Below are 15,313 nucleotides of genomic sequence, written 5' to 3'. Positions count from 1 at the left end.
AAATTGTCCACATATTATTATTATTGCAAATGAATTTACTGAGAGAGTAATGTTGATATCAGTATGATATGATAGGACAGTGTTCTTCTCTGGCATTCATGTCCCGGGAACAGATACTGAACAGAAAGCCGAATGCATTATATATTTATTTGTTAATTTTATACAGCTAATAATAATATTTTTTTCTGAATAACAGATTGATTAGATTTTGATTTTAATTTCCCCTAGCTATATATATATATATATATATATATATATATATATATATATATATATATATATATATATATATATGAGATGTATTCGCATGGATGAAGCTGCTACTTCAATGTCCCACTCAAGGTGATTAAACTCAGCGGGGCCCATGCTTTAAAAATCCATTATTCCCAAGTAGATCAGTAGATCATCGCTACTGTGCCAAACTTACTGCATAAAACACAACATCTGGTTTATACCTTTCAAAGTAAATCACATGAAAACAACCAGAGGTCATATTTAAGAAAATACGCTTCGTTCCAGTGTGATAGAGAATATAATATAAATTTTTTAGATATTCTTATTGTATATAAATTTGTCAAACAGTAAAAACTATTTTCTTTCTTTAGATTTAAATAAGCCCTCATCTTATTCTGAAAGAGTAGATACTCTGTTCCGCTAGCCAGTCGTCAGCTGAACAAACATGGCTCTGCTACTTTTTCGGACAACGGACCTTTATGATACGTAGGCAAACATCAAAAAGGGAAAACATGCAACAGATAAAACGCGAAATGTTAGTTGTTATATGACACTATATCGTAAGAAAGGCGGTATATTTGCTTTGTTTTTCCCACAGAGCCTCTCCGTAGCCGTGTTTACATGCAGCTAGCTCCACAGTTGGCTAATGGAAGCTAGCTGTAGCAAAATGGACCTTGGAACAATGTTGTACAACAATCTAAAAGATGTTACATGGAGCACCACATCCTTACCTTTAGACCAGCTGGTCAGTGCATATAAGCTGCCACAGATTGTCAGGCTGGATAACGGTGAGTAGCCTTGAGACTTTTCAAGCTATTATCTTTGCGCTTGTTAGCAACAAATTATTATGCTTTATACTTATTGCCAGACTTAGTTGTTTACAACCCATTTTTTAGACATTTTTTGTTTAATTATTCTAAAATAGGCAGCTAGTAGACAGGTAACAATATAATAACACAGGATATTTATCTTAATGTGAAGGATACAATTGTTCTGCTGTATATTTATCCACATAATTAAAGCTAACTTGTGTTAAAGCTAGTTATTTCAGGAATAATGTTGATGGATTAAACACAAAATGCAACTTAGGCTGCTATTTTAACCTTTGTTTCAGTACAGAAAACTTTTTTCTCAACAGGGCAATTTGAATCATATAAGGTTTTATTTTTTAGGGGAAAATTGTCTGCTCTGAAGATCCTGAATATCTGTCACTTTTTAATTTGTGCAGGTCAGTTGGTGGAAGGGCTTCGAGACAATGACTACCTCTTGATTCATTCCTGCCGTCAGTGGACAACTATAACTGCTCACAGCCTGGAGGAGGGACACTACGTTATTGGACCCAAAATAGAGATCCCTGTTCATTATGAAGGTAAGCTCCAACTAAATCCATGGTTGCATAATGGATCCATGTAGGTTAACTTATTCATATCAACAGTTTGTTATAAGGGTGTAAATCATACGCATCAACGATTTGATTATTTTCAATACTCAAGAAAACGCCACGATTTGATTAATTGTTTTTTTTTTTTTTTTTTTTTTTTTTAAGCCTTACAAATGTGAAATAAATCAATGAAAGCTGTAATATCGTTATAGTAACAGAAATTGCAAAGTTGTTCCTTGAGCAAATGGATAAAAAGAGACCGGAAGGAATCATGAATCCATACTCTTGCGGACGTGTCGATGCATTGGATCGTCACCTGTTGGATCGATTCATCGATACAAACGATTATTATTTACACCCCTACTTTAGACCAACCAGGAACTATTTTGTCTTTATCTGCATCAATGTAATAACTTTTTTAGAGAAAAAAATGCTCTCACATACTTGAAATAGAAATGCAAAATTTTTCACTTTCTTTCTTTTACCCCATTATAATTTTGGTCTAAAATATCGTTGCAATTCAGTATCTTTGTCATCACTATCTATGCCCGATTTCAACATTAAGTCAATCCAAGTGAGCTTAAAGAGCTTTAAAATGCAAACTAAAGACCTTCCTTTAAAAGTTGCTTTGTTTTACACACTGATAATTTGAGGACAGTGGTAATATGAAATTATTGTACAACTTCATTGTTATCGGTAACTAAGTACTTTTGAGAATTGTTGGACAAAACGTGTAAAGAAATGCTCAACTTGCATGTTTTAATTTCTGCTTAATGATTAGTAATGTTGTGCTGATGCCATTTTTTTGGCCCCGATACCAGATACCTGGCTAATAATACTGTGCAGTATTGGCCGATACCGGTGCCATCTGTCTGAAATTGATGTGTGTGTGTGTTTATATGAAAAACTGCATACTACTTGGATGTAAAATAATCACCATCATGGCTTTGTCAAGCTGCTGCCTACCTTTGTGAAGCAGGAAAAAGACTAATACAAGGTGAATCCAGTAGAACTTTTTATTGCCTACCTGGAATGGGTGACAATAGTTGAATAAACTTTTGGCTCTCAAAATGGTATCAGTGCCCTATTTGTTGGTACTCAATTTTAGTGCTAGATCAGGGCCTGATACTGGTATTGGTATCGATGCAACACCAATGATTAGCATGTATCTACACCAGAAACTAAAGGCGCAGCTTAAGCTTTACATAAATGATTAGATGCTGTGGTAGTTTCCACTAAAAGGTTAAAATAAAAATGAACAATTCTGCCAAAGTATGAAATGATCCGCATTTTTCATGTATCTCTCTGTCACCACACCGCTGCAGTTTGTACTTTTTTTGTACTTCTCTATCACCATGGAAAAGTAACAAGGTGTTGCTACTCAAACACTGTTGTGGATGTCTTATAGCATGCTTGACCTGTTTTGTTGAACTAATTTTTTTTTTTTTTTTCTCTCTCTCTTATATCAATTTAAGGTCAGTTTAAGCTACTCGAGCAGGACAGAGATGTCAAGGAGCCTGTGCAGTACTTCAGCAGCGTGGAGGAGGTGGCCAAAGCATTCCCTGAAAGAGTCTACGTCATGGAGGAAATCTCTTTCAATGTTAAGGTACATTCAGTCTGTACTTAAAAGCTGGAATATATGGTCACAACAAATATCTCATTATTTATAGACATTACCAGTCACTGAAGCTTGCAAACATGATCTTCAACTAATTTGGTGATCAAATAAAATCTTTAACTTTTGTATACAGACTAAAACACACCATGAGTTTAATCACCATGAGTGAATCATTTAAGTAGCAGCGTCATCTGGTGGGAATACCTCTTCATTTGGGAACATACCAGAGAAAATTACAACATTGTGCAATAAATATGATCTTATTTTGTAGTTTTAGTTTCCCCTGGTTCAAATCCTGGGAAAAAAATCATCATACGCACCTTTTGCTACCAAATTATTAATCCACGATTTGTAACTTAGTGAACAATCAATAATTGATCAACGTTTGATTGTTGATCCGACTGGATCTTAATTGTAAAAAGTATTTTTTAATTGTGGAATGTTCATTTTAGCTATTTCCTTTTGGATCATTCAGAAAAATAAACAATAGATTAACTGACTGCTAAAAACTCGAGCTGCTGCCCTGAACAATGTAGCATCATCAACTGATAAAAGTAATGATTAAAAACAAAATAAAACTGTCAGGAAGAAATAATCCTAACTATCCTTTATTGTTACACCGAAAAATTAAAAAACTTATAAATAATAATAAAAATTTATGAATTTAAAAAAAAAATGAAATTAATGAAAAAAATCCCCAAAAAAATAATGAATTGTAATTATTTTTAATGATTCGCGGAAACCATGGATCATTTCCGCATGTTTTGCTGCTTTGAATTTAATCATCTGGCGCATGCCCTCTACGATCTCCAAGGAACTCAGAGGGGAGCGGACGGGAGCCACAGTGCCTCCACTGTGGCTCCCGTATGCTTTGCTTTGTGCAGGCGGTCTGGAGCGCAGTTGGGCGGAGCGCTGACGGAGTATGTGGGATTTCGGGGTTAGCATGACATGTTGGTCATGCTTGCACAATGTTGCATTTTTATCCACCACTTTATTTCCACCGTCATCGTAGGTCACTCTAAATGCAAAGTGGTCCCATACAGCAGACCTATAAAGTGCTGCTGGCGCGTCTTCCAACTCCTGTTCTTTCCCACTCGCCACACAATTCTCCACAACAACTGATTTTTTTTTGCTACACCCGGCTATGCTGCTTCGCTTCTTCTTCTTCTTGTTTACCACTGGTGGTTGGCTTTGGTCACAGTACCGCCACCTTCTGCTCTGGAGTGTAAACGCTTCGCCTATGAGAAAAAGGAGCAGCGCATGAACCAAGCGCAACACATGCGAACCGAACCGTTCCATCCCTAATAAATAAATAAATATATATCTATATATATATATACATTTTTTTTTTACAGTTTTGGTATAGTTACTGTACTAACCAGGTTGCTCTGTCAGTTAAGGCGTGTTTTAGAGTCTCTATACTCCATGAAATGATTAATTGATTACTAAATGAGGTGACGATAATTTCAGTAATCGATTACCACATTTAATTGTTTCAGCCCTTCATTACAATGTTCTGTAGAAAGTGAGAAAACCACGACCGCAGCACACTGTCTGCTCTTGGAATTCAACCATAAGATTAAAACAACAGGAAATATTTTCCCTTTTAAAACAAACCTTTTCAAAGGCTTAATCTTCCTGGATGTTGATGACCTGCCCATGTTTAGCAGGAGCTATGAAGCTACACAAAGAGCAGCATTCCTTTTAGAGCTTATTTATGGCTGCCTTGGCTCCAACAATAAATAGCTTTAATAGCTTCAAGTAAATCAGCCAGTTTCTGCCGGATGCTTTTTGTGATGCTAGATACTCAAAATAAGCTCATACCATTAACTAGTTACCTTTAAGGAATGTCGGCTGCACTGGTTTACACCTGCACACTGTAAAGGCTGACACCTGAACAATAGAAAAGTGTCGCCTGTTACATTTTTTTTAGTTAAAAATACTTTCTTAAGCAATTCTGTGAACTTCAGGCAGCAAGTAACTCCGGCTGATTCCTCCTGACAAAATGTTAAAAATCATCATTTTATTGTTAGATTTATGTTAAAGCTATTTTGTTTTTTGAGGGGACAACTTTTTTTACTTTATATTCAGATGTGTACAAAAACTAAGATCACTGTGCCCTTCAATGCTCTGGGATGATGTTTTTCACAGCCGAGCAAACATCTAATTTGTTAATTCAAAATATTTAAATGATGTGGAGGAACAACATTTTAAACATAACCTTTTTAAACACACTGCTTCTCTTATATGATACGATGGAAAGAAAGAAAAAATGTAAGCCAAGGTATCTGTAAATGAATGTTTGTCTTTGGATGCACATCCCAGAGGCTCCATGGTGCCATATTTATCAATTCACTTATGTTCAAGCAGAGGCACTGAGCCAGGGAGACGTTAAAAAAAGAAATGTGCATCATGTATCAAGATGGAAGGAGAATTAGGCTACGTTCACTCTGCAGGCCTTGATGCTCAATTCTGATTTTTTTGCGAAATCCGATTTTTTTGCGTTGCCGTTCATACTTCCAAATATATGTGACTTGTATGCGAGCTCCTGTGTGAACTGCAGTCATACAAAGTAAGTGACCCGCATGCGCAGTAGTGGACGCAATGACGTCCCAGGCCAGCATGCTCTTTTTTTTCCGGAAGGAAACATGGCTGTCCGTGCCGGAGCGCTTCTAGCGGTCTTTTCCAACCATAAAAACACAATCTTTTCAATATGGTTAAACATAAATACTGCTCTCCGCATCATCATCTGCCATGGTTGTTGTTTTTCTTGCCGCTTCTGCGTAGCAAGACGCAGAATAGCAACCTTTGTCAGGGATTAATGACGTCCAGGTCGGATAGATGCGACCTGGCCTTTCAGACACAGGTTGCATTTGAAAAGATCAGATTCGTATCGGATTCAGGACCACATAGCCAAGTGGCCTGGGTCGTGTTGGAAAAAATCGGATCTGTGTTGTTCAGAGGGCCATGATAAGATCAGATCCAGGTTGCATATGGGCCAAAAAAATCGGATTTGGGTCACTTCAGGCTGCAGTGTGAACGTAGCCTTAGTCACAGTGAAATCTATGCTGAAAAGCCACCCTGAGAGGAAGAAGCTGCGGCTGTTCTAGGCTAAATTTATCAATAATATGATTCTGTTGAATCATATTATTTTTTTTTAAATATTCAATTTAAAAATACATGAAATAATCTTGCGATGAAGTAGGACAGTTGGACTTCGTAAAACTTCTTGACTTAATGATATATTCTCAAAACAAAAAAACGATATTAATCACAAAACGATCTCAAAAAGACCTTATGGTTAGATTTAAGATTTTTAGACTGTTAGATCAACGCCTCTTAGTTCAGTGCAAATTTTAAATAAATATATTTGTCCTTAAACTGTGCATATAAAAAAAAATTTTCTGCCAAAGGAATTAAGATTTCTGTCCTCTAAATAAGATAATTGCATATTCTCCACTTAAGATAATTGAGATAATAGTTTTTTTGTGTTTTTTTTTTTATAATAATAATGGACTTATATTTAACATTTTTGTAGTGTTTGCTTTCAGTACAGGGGTCAGAACCTCCCATTGGAAAGAATACAGTACTTTAGAAATAACTTAAATCCTGATTCCAGTTTGCAAATTGCATCTGGAAGAAAGGCCTTAATATTTAAAGTTATGTAGTCAAGGTGAAATTAGGACGACTGCAAACCTTTTTTCTAGCTTTGAGATAGGGGGGTGGCAGCATCATGGTCTGGAGTTTTTACTGCAGGGCAGAGCAGTTGACTTAAAAAAAAACAAAAACAAGAAAAACGCAGACATGATGAGGAGACGATGATGCAATAAGACATTCGTAAGGATTGTGAAGCTTGGGCAGAGATGGTAATCAATGGTTTATGGAGGAAAGTGGTCTGTAAACTTGGCTCTGTCTGACTTTTGCAATTTAAACTATAATTGTACAAGATACAAAGCAAATGCTTTTGAGATTAAGGTTTTCTTTATTCTGCCTGTCAGTAAATGGAAATAACTTTAGTCATCCTAACCAACCTAAAACAAGAACAAGCTTTCCTGATATGATATATTGGGTGGTAGAAAAGGTGATGTTTTCATAAAGCGTGTATAAACATTTAAATTTGTATGGTTTATTGGTCTCCTGCTTTACTTTGTTGGCAGATGGCATCCGGGGAATGCAACGAAGACACAGAAGTTTATAACATAACGCTAAGCACTGGGGATGAACTGACGTTAATGGGCCAGGCTGAGATCCTTTATGCAAAGAGCTCTAAAGAAAAGTCCAGGCTCAATACGATTTTCAAGAAGATCGGCAAGCTGAATTCTATCAGTAAGATCGGGCGAGGGAAGATGCCCTGTTTGATCTGCATGAACCATCGCACCAATGAGAGCATCAGCCTGCCCTTCCAGTGCAAAGGCTGGTTCAGCACCTGCAGCCCGCTGGAGCTCCAGATGCAGGACGGCGAGCACACCATCCGGAACATCGTGGAGAAAACCAGACTCCCCGTGAACGTGGTGGTGCCCAGCACCCCGCCCCGCAACCAGTACGACCTGCACCTCATCCGGGAGGGCCATCGCTACAAGCTGGTCAACATCCAAACCAAAACGGTGGTTGTGTGCTGCATCCTGCGCAGCAACAAGATCATCCCCTTCCATTTCCCCTTCCACATGGCCATGCCCAGGTTCATCGTCCCAGAGGAGCTGCTGCTGGGAGAGCTGTGGTTGGAGACCATGGTGCACCGCTGGTTTTCCTTCTGCCAGGAGCAGTTCGACATAGACGACTACTCTCGGGCCGTCCGCGACATGCGGGCCGACTGGAACGACGACGGCAAAAGCCCAAAGAAAAGCAGCGGAAACGGCAGCTGCGGAGGGAACGGTGGGAGCGGCGGCCCCAACGGCTGTCCCAACCACAAACGGGTCCCCAGCTCTTTGACTTACGCCCGGGACGAACTCACGCAGTCTTTCCACCGGCTTTCCGTGTGCGTCTACGGCAGCAACCTGCACGGGAACAGCGAAGTCAACCTGCAGGGGTGCATGACGCTGTGCGGCGATTGGGCCCTGCTGCCGTCGGACAGCAGCCAGTTCGAATCCGGGGAAAACGAACACTCGTTCCCCGAGCTGTTGGACTGCACGAGCCAACATGCAAATCTCAACAAGCTGGACGTTCCCTATGAGGAGCTGTGGTTGGATCACCTGAGAGGGCAGAATGCAAAACCCTCTCCTGGTGAGGCCATAAGAGCCACAAACAGCGACTGCGCAACAACAGCGCCGCCATCGTATCCAGTCACATGTCCTCTTGGTGCCATAACAAGCTTAGATGTTCCTCTTACTCCTCCACCTGTCCCACCCAAGTCTGAAGCTGTGAGTATAATCTAAGATCCTAATTATTTAGAAGCACATCGGTCACCGAGTCCTCGTTTAGAAAGAGATCAGATTATGGGAGATGGGTTATTATCAGCCGATATTGATCCATCATTCTTATCTAACTCTACCCATTGTAATTCCTCTAAACTTTGATCTTTAACTATTAATCAATAACTGTAAATATAAGTCACACGAATGGTTCATATTTGAAAGCAGTTGCTTGATAAGTTTTAATTGTTTAATGGTTACTTGATTGATGTTATTCAAGAAAAGATTGAACTATTGCAGGTGTCTTCTGAGCTTTTTAAAGATTGCAATCAACTGGTTTTAATAGAACGTCTGCAGTAGCTTTGCTCATCTGGTTTTCAAAGAGTCTGACTTGGATTTCCTTCTGGACTTTGACCGTAATCACAGATACGCTCTGATATAAACCTTTCCATCATGGCTCTGGCAGTATATTCATAGTCACTGGCCTGCTTTAGTAGGTTTTAATCCAGTTTTTGCCTTTTAATTAGCTCCATCCATCCTCTCATCCACACTCGCGTTACAAACAAGGCGGTTTTTATTGTTCGGTGACAATGGTCAGCAATAAATCACAATTTGTTTTAATTAAATGTTTTATCTTAGAAGCTGAAGGTAGAGTTTTTATCTTTTAATATGGAGCCAACAAAATGCAGCGTAACCCACGGTGCTGTTATGCTCTGTAATCATCAAGCAAATCACTGAAAAGAAACCTGAATATCTTCTCTGATCAACATTTCAGTGGTAGCTGAACATCAGAGATAAACCTTTGATTCCTTTCTGCTTGTTTGATTAATGAAGAGTTAATGATTGAATAGTAACTCTCTAGATAAGTCAATTTTTCTTAAAATAAGTGCATTTGTTCTTGAATTGAGAGGGTAAAAGAGATATTTTGCCAATGGAACAAGACAATTTACATTTAAAATAAGAAAACACAATCGTATTGTCTTATTTCATGTGCAATTTATCTAAATATCTTATTTTAAGAGTAAAAATACTGATTTAATTGGCAAACTATTTCATTTACCTACTCAAATTAAGAGTAAATACATTTAGTTTAAGAATTTTTTTACTTATTTCTAGATCGTTTTTCCAGTGTTCATAATGAAAACCTGCTCAATCTATGCTGAAACCTCTATATAAAGCAGTCGGTTACTAATAAGCGGTACTATAATCGGGTTTCCTGTAGTGAACAAGTCATGCTGTGTTCCAGAGAGGAAATCTTATTTTTTTTCCACAACCTAAACGTCACTAATTCCTGCATCCTGATTTCTCAGCTCTTCAACACCTTCAGCAGCCATCAGTGCAGTTTGCTTTGCAACCCTGCAGCGCTGTCCCTGATATAAGGGGCCACAGATCAGGCTGAAACACTTCGATAAGAGAAAAGTTAAGCATTCTCAGTTATTGATCAATAAAAGGCAGTATATAACCAGGATGGTAAGGATTCCTGGTTTTTAAAATATGCTCATGGTTGCATCAGGTCTTTGATTTAACCTCTGTATAAATCCAATCAAAGAAGCACAGAGGTCAAAGGTAAATTTGGAGATATTTGAAGCAGGAGGAAGTTATAAAACATTTTCTCAAGCTATAGATTAATGGAGCGGTGCTAAAAATAACCTTAGCCAAACCATAGCTTAGAAACGGTAAAGAAAAATCAAACAAATCCTTCATGTTAAATACTTGAATAAAAAAATGAAATGGAAATTACAAATGTCTTTATTAATATAGATTCAATATGTCTGGAATATGTATTTATCAGAATAGAATAAGGTACGGGGGGGGAAGCAGCACAGAGTTTATATGCTGCATTCGCTGCTTTCGGCACGTCATGCTTAACCCAGCCTTTGATTTTAGAGAGAGAGGCAGCTTTGATCTGTTCCAAGTTTTGCCTTAAGAAGGTCTAATTTTGGTCTTTAGGAGGTTTTAGCTTCTGCAGAAATGAGGATGAAGACTAAAGAGCAAAAACCACAGACCTTTAAGTACCATGAATTCGGTTTCATAGGCTAATAACTGATATATTCACGCTGCAGGGAGTTTGCAATGTGTTTCTTGATTTGGATCCAGCAATATAGAGCTGATGGCAGATCATTGTAATAGATTTCATATAAGAAATGTTTGATTTGATCAGATCTTTGGAAGAAGTTCAGGAGAGGAAGGAAGGAAGAGATCCTCCTGAATCTGCAGAGCAGATGCCGATACCACGTGTTTGTACTCGTACTTGTATCGGTAAATGTGTACCGATACTACAGGGCCGGATACTAGCATACATTTCAAGCAGCGAAGAAGACCGCAGTGTGACGTCAAGAACCCGCCAGACTGAGTATAGAGAAGGAGGGAGCGAACACAAAAAGAGAGTTAGCATGTCCGCTATTTGGAAATATTTCCAAGTGAACGAGGACGACAAAAGTAAGGCTGTTTGCAAAATATGCATATCAAAATTTTCAAGGGGAGGAACAAACCCTAATAGTTACAACACAAGTAACCTAATAAAACATCTTAAGACGCAACATGATGCCGAATACAAGGAGTTCTCTCACGGCGGTGGGAAACTACAACAACCAACTTTGCAGCAAACGCTGAAGAAGCGGGAGAAGATGTCCAGAGACAATCCACACGCAATGAAGATAACAGAAGCTCTTACCCAATACATTGCCCTGGATGACCAGCCATTATCCGTCGTTGAAAATATTGGATTCCGACGTCTTCTGAGTGTACTGGAGCCGAGGTATGAAATTCCTAGTCGCCAATACATCACTGACCGGGAGCTGCCGAAACTATACGACCTTGTGAAAAGACATATTCAAAGCCTTTTGCAAGATGTCTCAGCGATTAGCTTGACAACTGATATCTGGACGAGCAGCGTTAGCCCGGTGTCACTCATTAGCCTAACTGCGCAATGGGTTGACAAAGATTTTACCCTGCAGAGGGCTGTCTTGCATGCAAAACAATTTCGGGGATCACACACTAGCCAAGCCATCGCGGATGTGTTTGATGAGATGCTCCGGAAGTGGGGCGTTCCTAAAACTTTGATTCATGTTGTGCTACGTGACAATGCTAAAAACATGATAAAAGCCATGACGGATGCCGGACTTCAGAGCCTTCCATGTTTCGCGCACACACTCCAGCTGGTGGTTAACGAAGGGCTTCTGGTCCAGAGGAGTGTGACTGATGCTGTCGCTATCGGCCGGAAAATCGTAAGACATTTTAAACACTCCACGTTAGCTTACTCACGGCTGGAAGATATTCAGCTGCAGCTCAACCAACCAACAAAAAGATTGCAACAGGATGTACAGACCCGCTGGAACAGCACATTTTACATGATACAGTCTCTCATTGAGCAGAAGCGTGCTCTTGGAATATATGGATCTGAAAACGAGCTTCCAGAGAATCTCGCCGCTCACCAGTGGGCACTTTTGGAAAAAACTGTCGCTGTTCTGGCTCCGTTTGAAGAGCTTACAAGAAAAGTAAGCTGCTCTGATGCATTGGCATCAGATGTGATCCCTGCTGTGACTGTGCTTCTCAGAATCCTGAACAGAGAAACTGATGATGATCAGGGTATCAAAACAATGAAGTCGACCTTAGCTGCAGCTGTGAAGAGGCGCTTCACTGACATGGAGAAGATCCCCCTCTACTGCATTGCAACTCTACTGGATCCAAGGTAAAAGTCTGCCCATTTTTGTTTAGCATATTAGAATATGATCAAAACAGAATCAATTAAGCTAAAACGTTTTGAAAAATGTAATTAAACATTTATTTAGAATAATGCAATTGCACTTATGGTATTTAACATACTACACAATAAGCTTACTTTAAGTTACATTATATGATTTACAAATTTTTACCTAACAATTTAAACACTAGCCTATCCATAAAAAGGAAATTTATTTTATTTTTTTCTGTTGTAGGTACAAAGATCGTTTTTTCTCAAACGTCAACATTGCCATGGATGCCAAAGAAATGCTGAAGGTGGAGTTGCAGAGTGTGAATACAGGAGAGCCAAAGGAGAATCTTGAAGAGCCACCCGCCAGAAGGCTTCGTATGACACAAGCTAGCAGCAGTCTGGACAGAGTTTTTGAGGAGATAACGGAAGAACAACAGTCATCTTCAACAAGCCATGCCACCCCAGTGGGTGCTGCCATTCAGTTAGAGACCTACCTTGGAGAGACTACAATTGCTCGAGAAGAAAACCCACTGCAGTTCTGGGGTGTTAATAAAATTCGGTTTCCTGCTTTGGCTAAAATGTCCCAGAGGTACCTCTCAGCTCCATGTACCAGTGTAGAAAGTGAGAGACTTTTTAGCTCAGTTTCACACATCATAAATGAAGAAAGAAACAGATTAAGTGCAGCAAATGCAGAGATGTTGCTTTTCATCAAGAAAAACTTGCCCCTCACTTTCTTAAAATAGGTTCCAACCTAAAAGACAAGCTTTACAAAAAGCATTATGTAATAATCAGTTGCACATTCACAGTTTGTGTTCATTATATGTTCAGTTATGTTTAATTTGCCTATAGGTAAAAACTGTGACAAGGCTGTTAAAACTATTCAGTAAATGTTAAAATCTATGTTAAACTAACAGGGTTGGTTAGACTAAAAGTGATGTTCTATGTCTTAAAATATAAAAAGAGGACAGATGTATACAATTAAAATACACCAAGTGTATTTCTGTTTGAGCCAAATGAAAATAAAAAATTTTCAAATTAATTCTGAGGAGTTAATGGCACTTAATATTACTCGGTATCGGTACTCAGCATCGGCAAGTACTGAAGTTGAAGTACCGGGTACTTGTAATCGTACTTGGTTTGAAGAAATCTGGTATCGGCACATCCCTACCCCTCATACTGCATCCTAGATCTTCAAATGATTGTCAACTAAAAATTTTTATATTTCAGAATGATTTAAATGGATTTGATGCCTTTAGGTGAGGGAGGAATGTCGGCTTCTGAATGCTCCCCCCATCCCTCCTAGAAGTATGAAGCAGCTGCCATCTTTGCCCATCCCATCCAAGCCCCGCCAGCAGGACACTCGGTCTCCAAGTCCGACGCTTTCCTATTATTCTTCTGGGCTCCACAACATGTAAGGGTTTCAAACATTCTGTTTTTTTTCAGGGTTATGGAAAGAATAATTAATGAATTCTGTATTTCTGCTTATCAGCGGAGCAGTTGAGCTAGAGGGAGGCGACCTGCAGGAGCAAAGCGCCGTCTGCTACCCCTGCAGCTGGGGGAAATCCGCCAGCGCAGAGAAAAGAGCGGCTTCTCCCTGTGGAAGCCTGCCATCAGACCGCGTGTCGTCCCGTTTGTCCTGGCCCAACAACTTCACCGGAGGAGACTCGCGTTGCACGGAGGAGTTCGTCCCCGCCAGCTGCCGCAGCTACTTCAGCTACCCCAGGAAGAGGACCCCGAGTTCAGCGAAAACCTGCACCTTCAGCCTGGACGACTTCGACGGGCGAGAGCACGCACACCGCAGCGGAGAGTTCAGCTCGCAGAAAGAAGCCCTAACCCAGACGTGCACCAAATCTTCCAGTTATAACTCTGAGATGTACAGAAACAAGCCGATAAAAGAATCAAACACTAAACAGAGCTTATCCTGCCCCATCTTACCACCAAGAACACCTAAACCCAGCATGATCAAGAAGTGCCCAGATCCAGATGCTGTCTGTGACGCCCCGCAGGGCGCCGTCACTCCAACTGAGCTGGGCACCAATGAGATGGGGTCCAACTCTGTAGCTCTAACCTGCCCCTTTCTCTCTGCCACCACGCAGTGGCAGCCGCCTCCAGACTTGTCCGGCATTTCCATCGAAGAGGTATCCAAATGTCTGAAGTTCATCGGCCTGCCGGACGACATAGTTTCTCTTTTCGTGTCGGAGAAGATCGACGGGAATCTCCTCCTGCAGCTCACCGAGGAGATTCTGTCTGAAGACTTTCAGCTGAGCAAGCTGCAAGTGAAGAAGCTCATGCAGTTCATAAACGGATGGAGACCCAAAATATAACCCGATGAAACGGTGATGCCTTCAGTTTATATGCTATGCACAGAGAGCCGCACACCGGCTCCTGCTTTTCCTTTATCTCCTTTACTACATCACGGGGGGGGGGGGAGCAACACGCTGCGGTCGGTTCGTTTCTACAAACCCTAACGGAGTAAAATTATTTGGCACTTTCATAAAAGGCATTTTTACTGTTTTCATCCGCAGCCCGTCAACGTTTATCACATTAACAAAATCAAACACTTAAATCAAATGCAAAATGTGAAGAATTTAAGGATCTTTCAACCTTAAAATATGAATTTTTAATGGCACAAACTACATAATATATCTATAAAGTGACAAGGTAATAAAAGCAAATCCAAAAGATACACTATTCCCAAGCTAATGGTTTTTTTTTTAAAGAGGTTTTGTTGAGATATTATAAGCACTTTATATCTTACCTGCAATAGCTAACTCTTTTCATGTCTTCATTTTAATTTTTTCTGTTCTGTTTTATAGAAAGGGACAGCGTCCATAAAAATAAGTAAATGTCGCCCAGTTCCAGGTTACTTGGTCACGGAGTCGGAAGCTAGCAGCTAGTGTGAGAGGAGCTAAAGCCAAAGCAGGCTATCATCCTATAACATCTCCATCCTGTTATGGGAAACATAATTTATGAGTTCTTCAATATTTATTGTTTGCGGTAAGAAAAAAAGCGACACTGAAGTTAAAGATTGTGGCTAA

General features: G+C 39.8%; 2 protein-coding genes across 2 annotated transcripts; both read left to right on the top strand.

Annotated features, from left to right (window-relative positions):
* The first annotated feature begins 657 nt into the window (after positions 1-657).
* garem (GRB2 associated, regulator of MAPK1) lies at positions 658-15,098 on the top strand. The gene is made up of 6 exons (XM_038304249.1): positions 658-1,022; positions 1,463-1,603; positions 3,091-3,221; positions 7,391-8,590; positions 13,532-13,686; positions 13,765-15,098. Exons 1-6 carry the CDS (start codon positions 881-883, stop codon positions 14,597-14,599), a joined length of 2,604 nt encoding a protein of 867 aa, XP_038160177.1. The 5' UTR covers positions 658-880; the 3' UTR covers positions 14,600-15,098.
* LOC119795980 (zinc finger BED domain-containing protein 4-like) lies at positions 11,060-13,314 on the top strand. Its single transcript, XM_038304250.1, has 2 exons — positions 11,060-12,272; positions 12,520-13,314. The coding sequence occupies exons 1-2, from the start codon at positions 11,209-11,211 to the stop codon at positions 13,016-13,018; spliced, it is 1,563 nt and encodes a 520-aa protein (XP_038160178.1). The 5' UTR covers positions 11,060-11,208; the 3' UTR covers positions 13,019-13,314.
* Positions 15,099-15,313: the final 215 nt, after the last annotated feature.

Source organism: Cyprinodon tularosa, unplaced genomic scaffold, assembly GCF_016077235.1.
Source record: "Cyprinodon tularosa strain WSP-4 unplaced genomic scaffold, ASM1607723v1 ctg53, whole genome shotgun sequence".
Classification (NCBI taxonomy): Eukaryota; Metazoa; Chordata; class Actinopteri; order Cyprinodontiformes; family Cyprinodontidae; genus Cyprinodon; species Cyprinodon tularosa.
The sequence above is the reverse complement of the archived record's forward strand: the minus strand, read 5'-3'. Positions and strand labels throughout refer to the sequence as shown.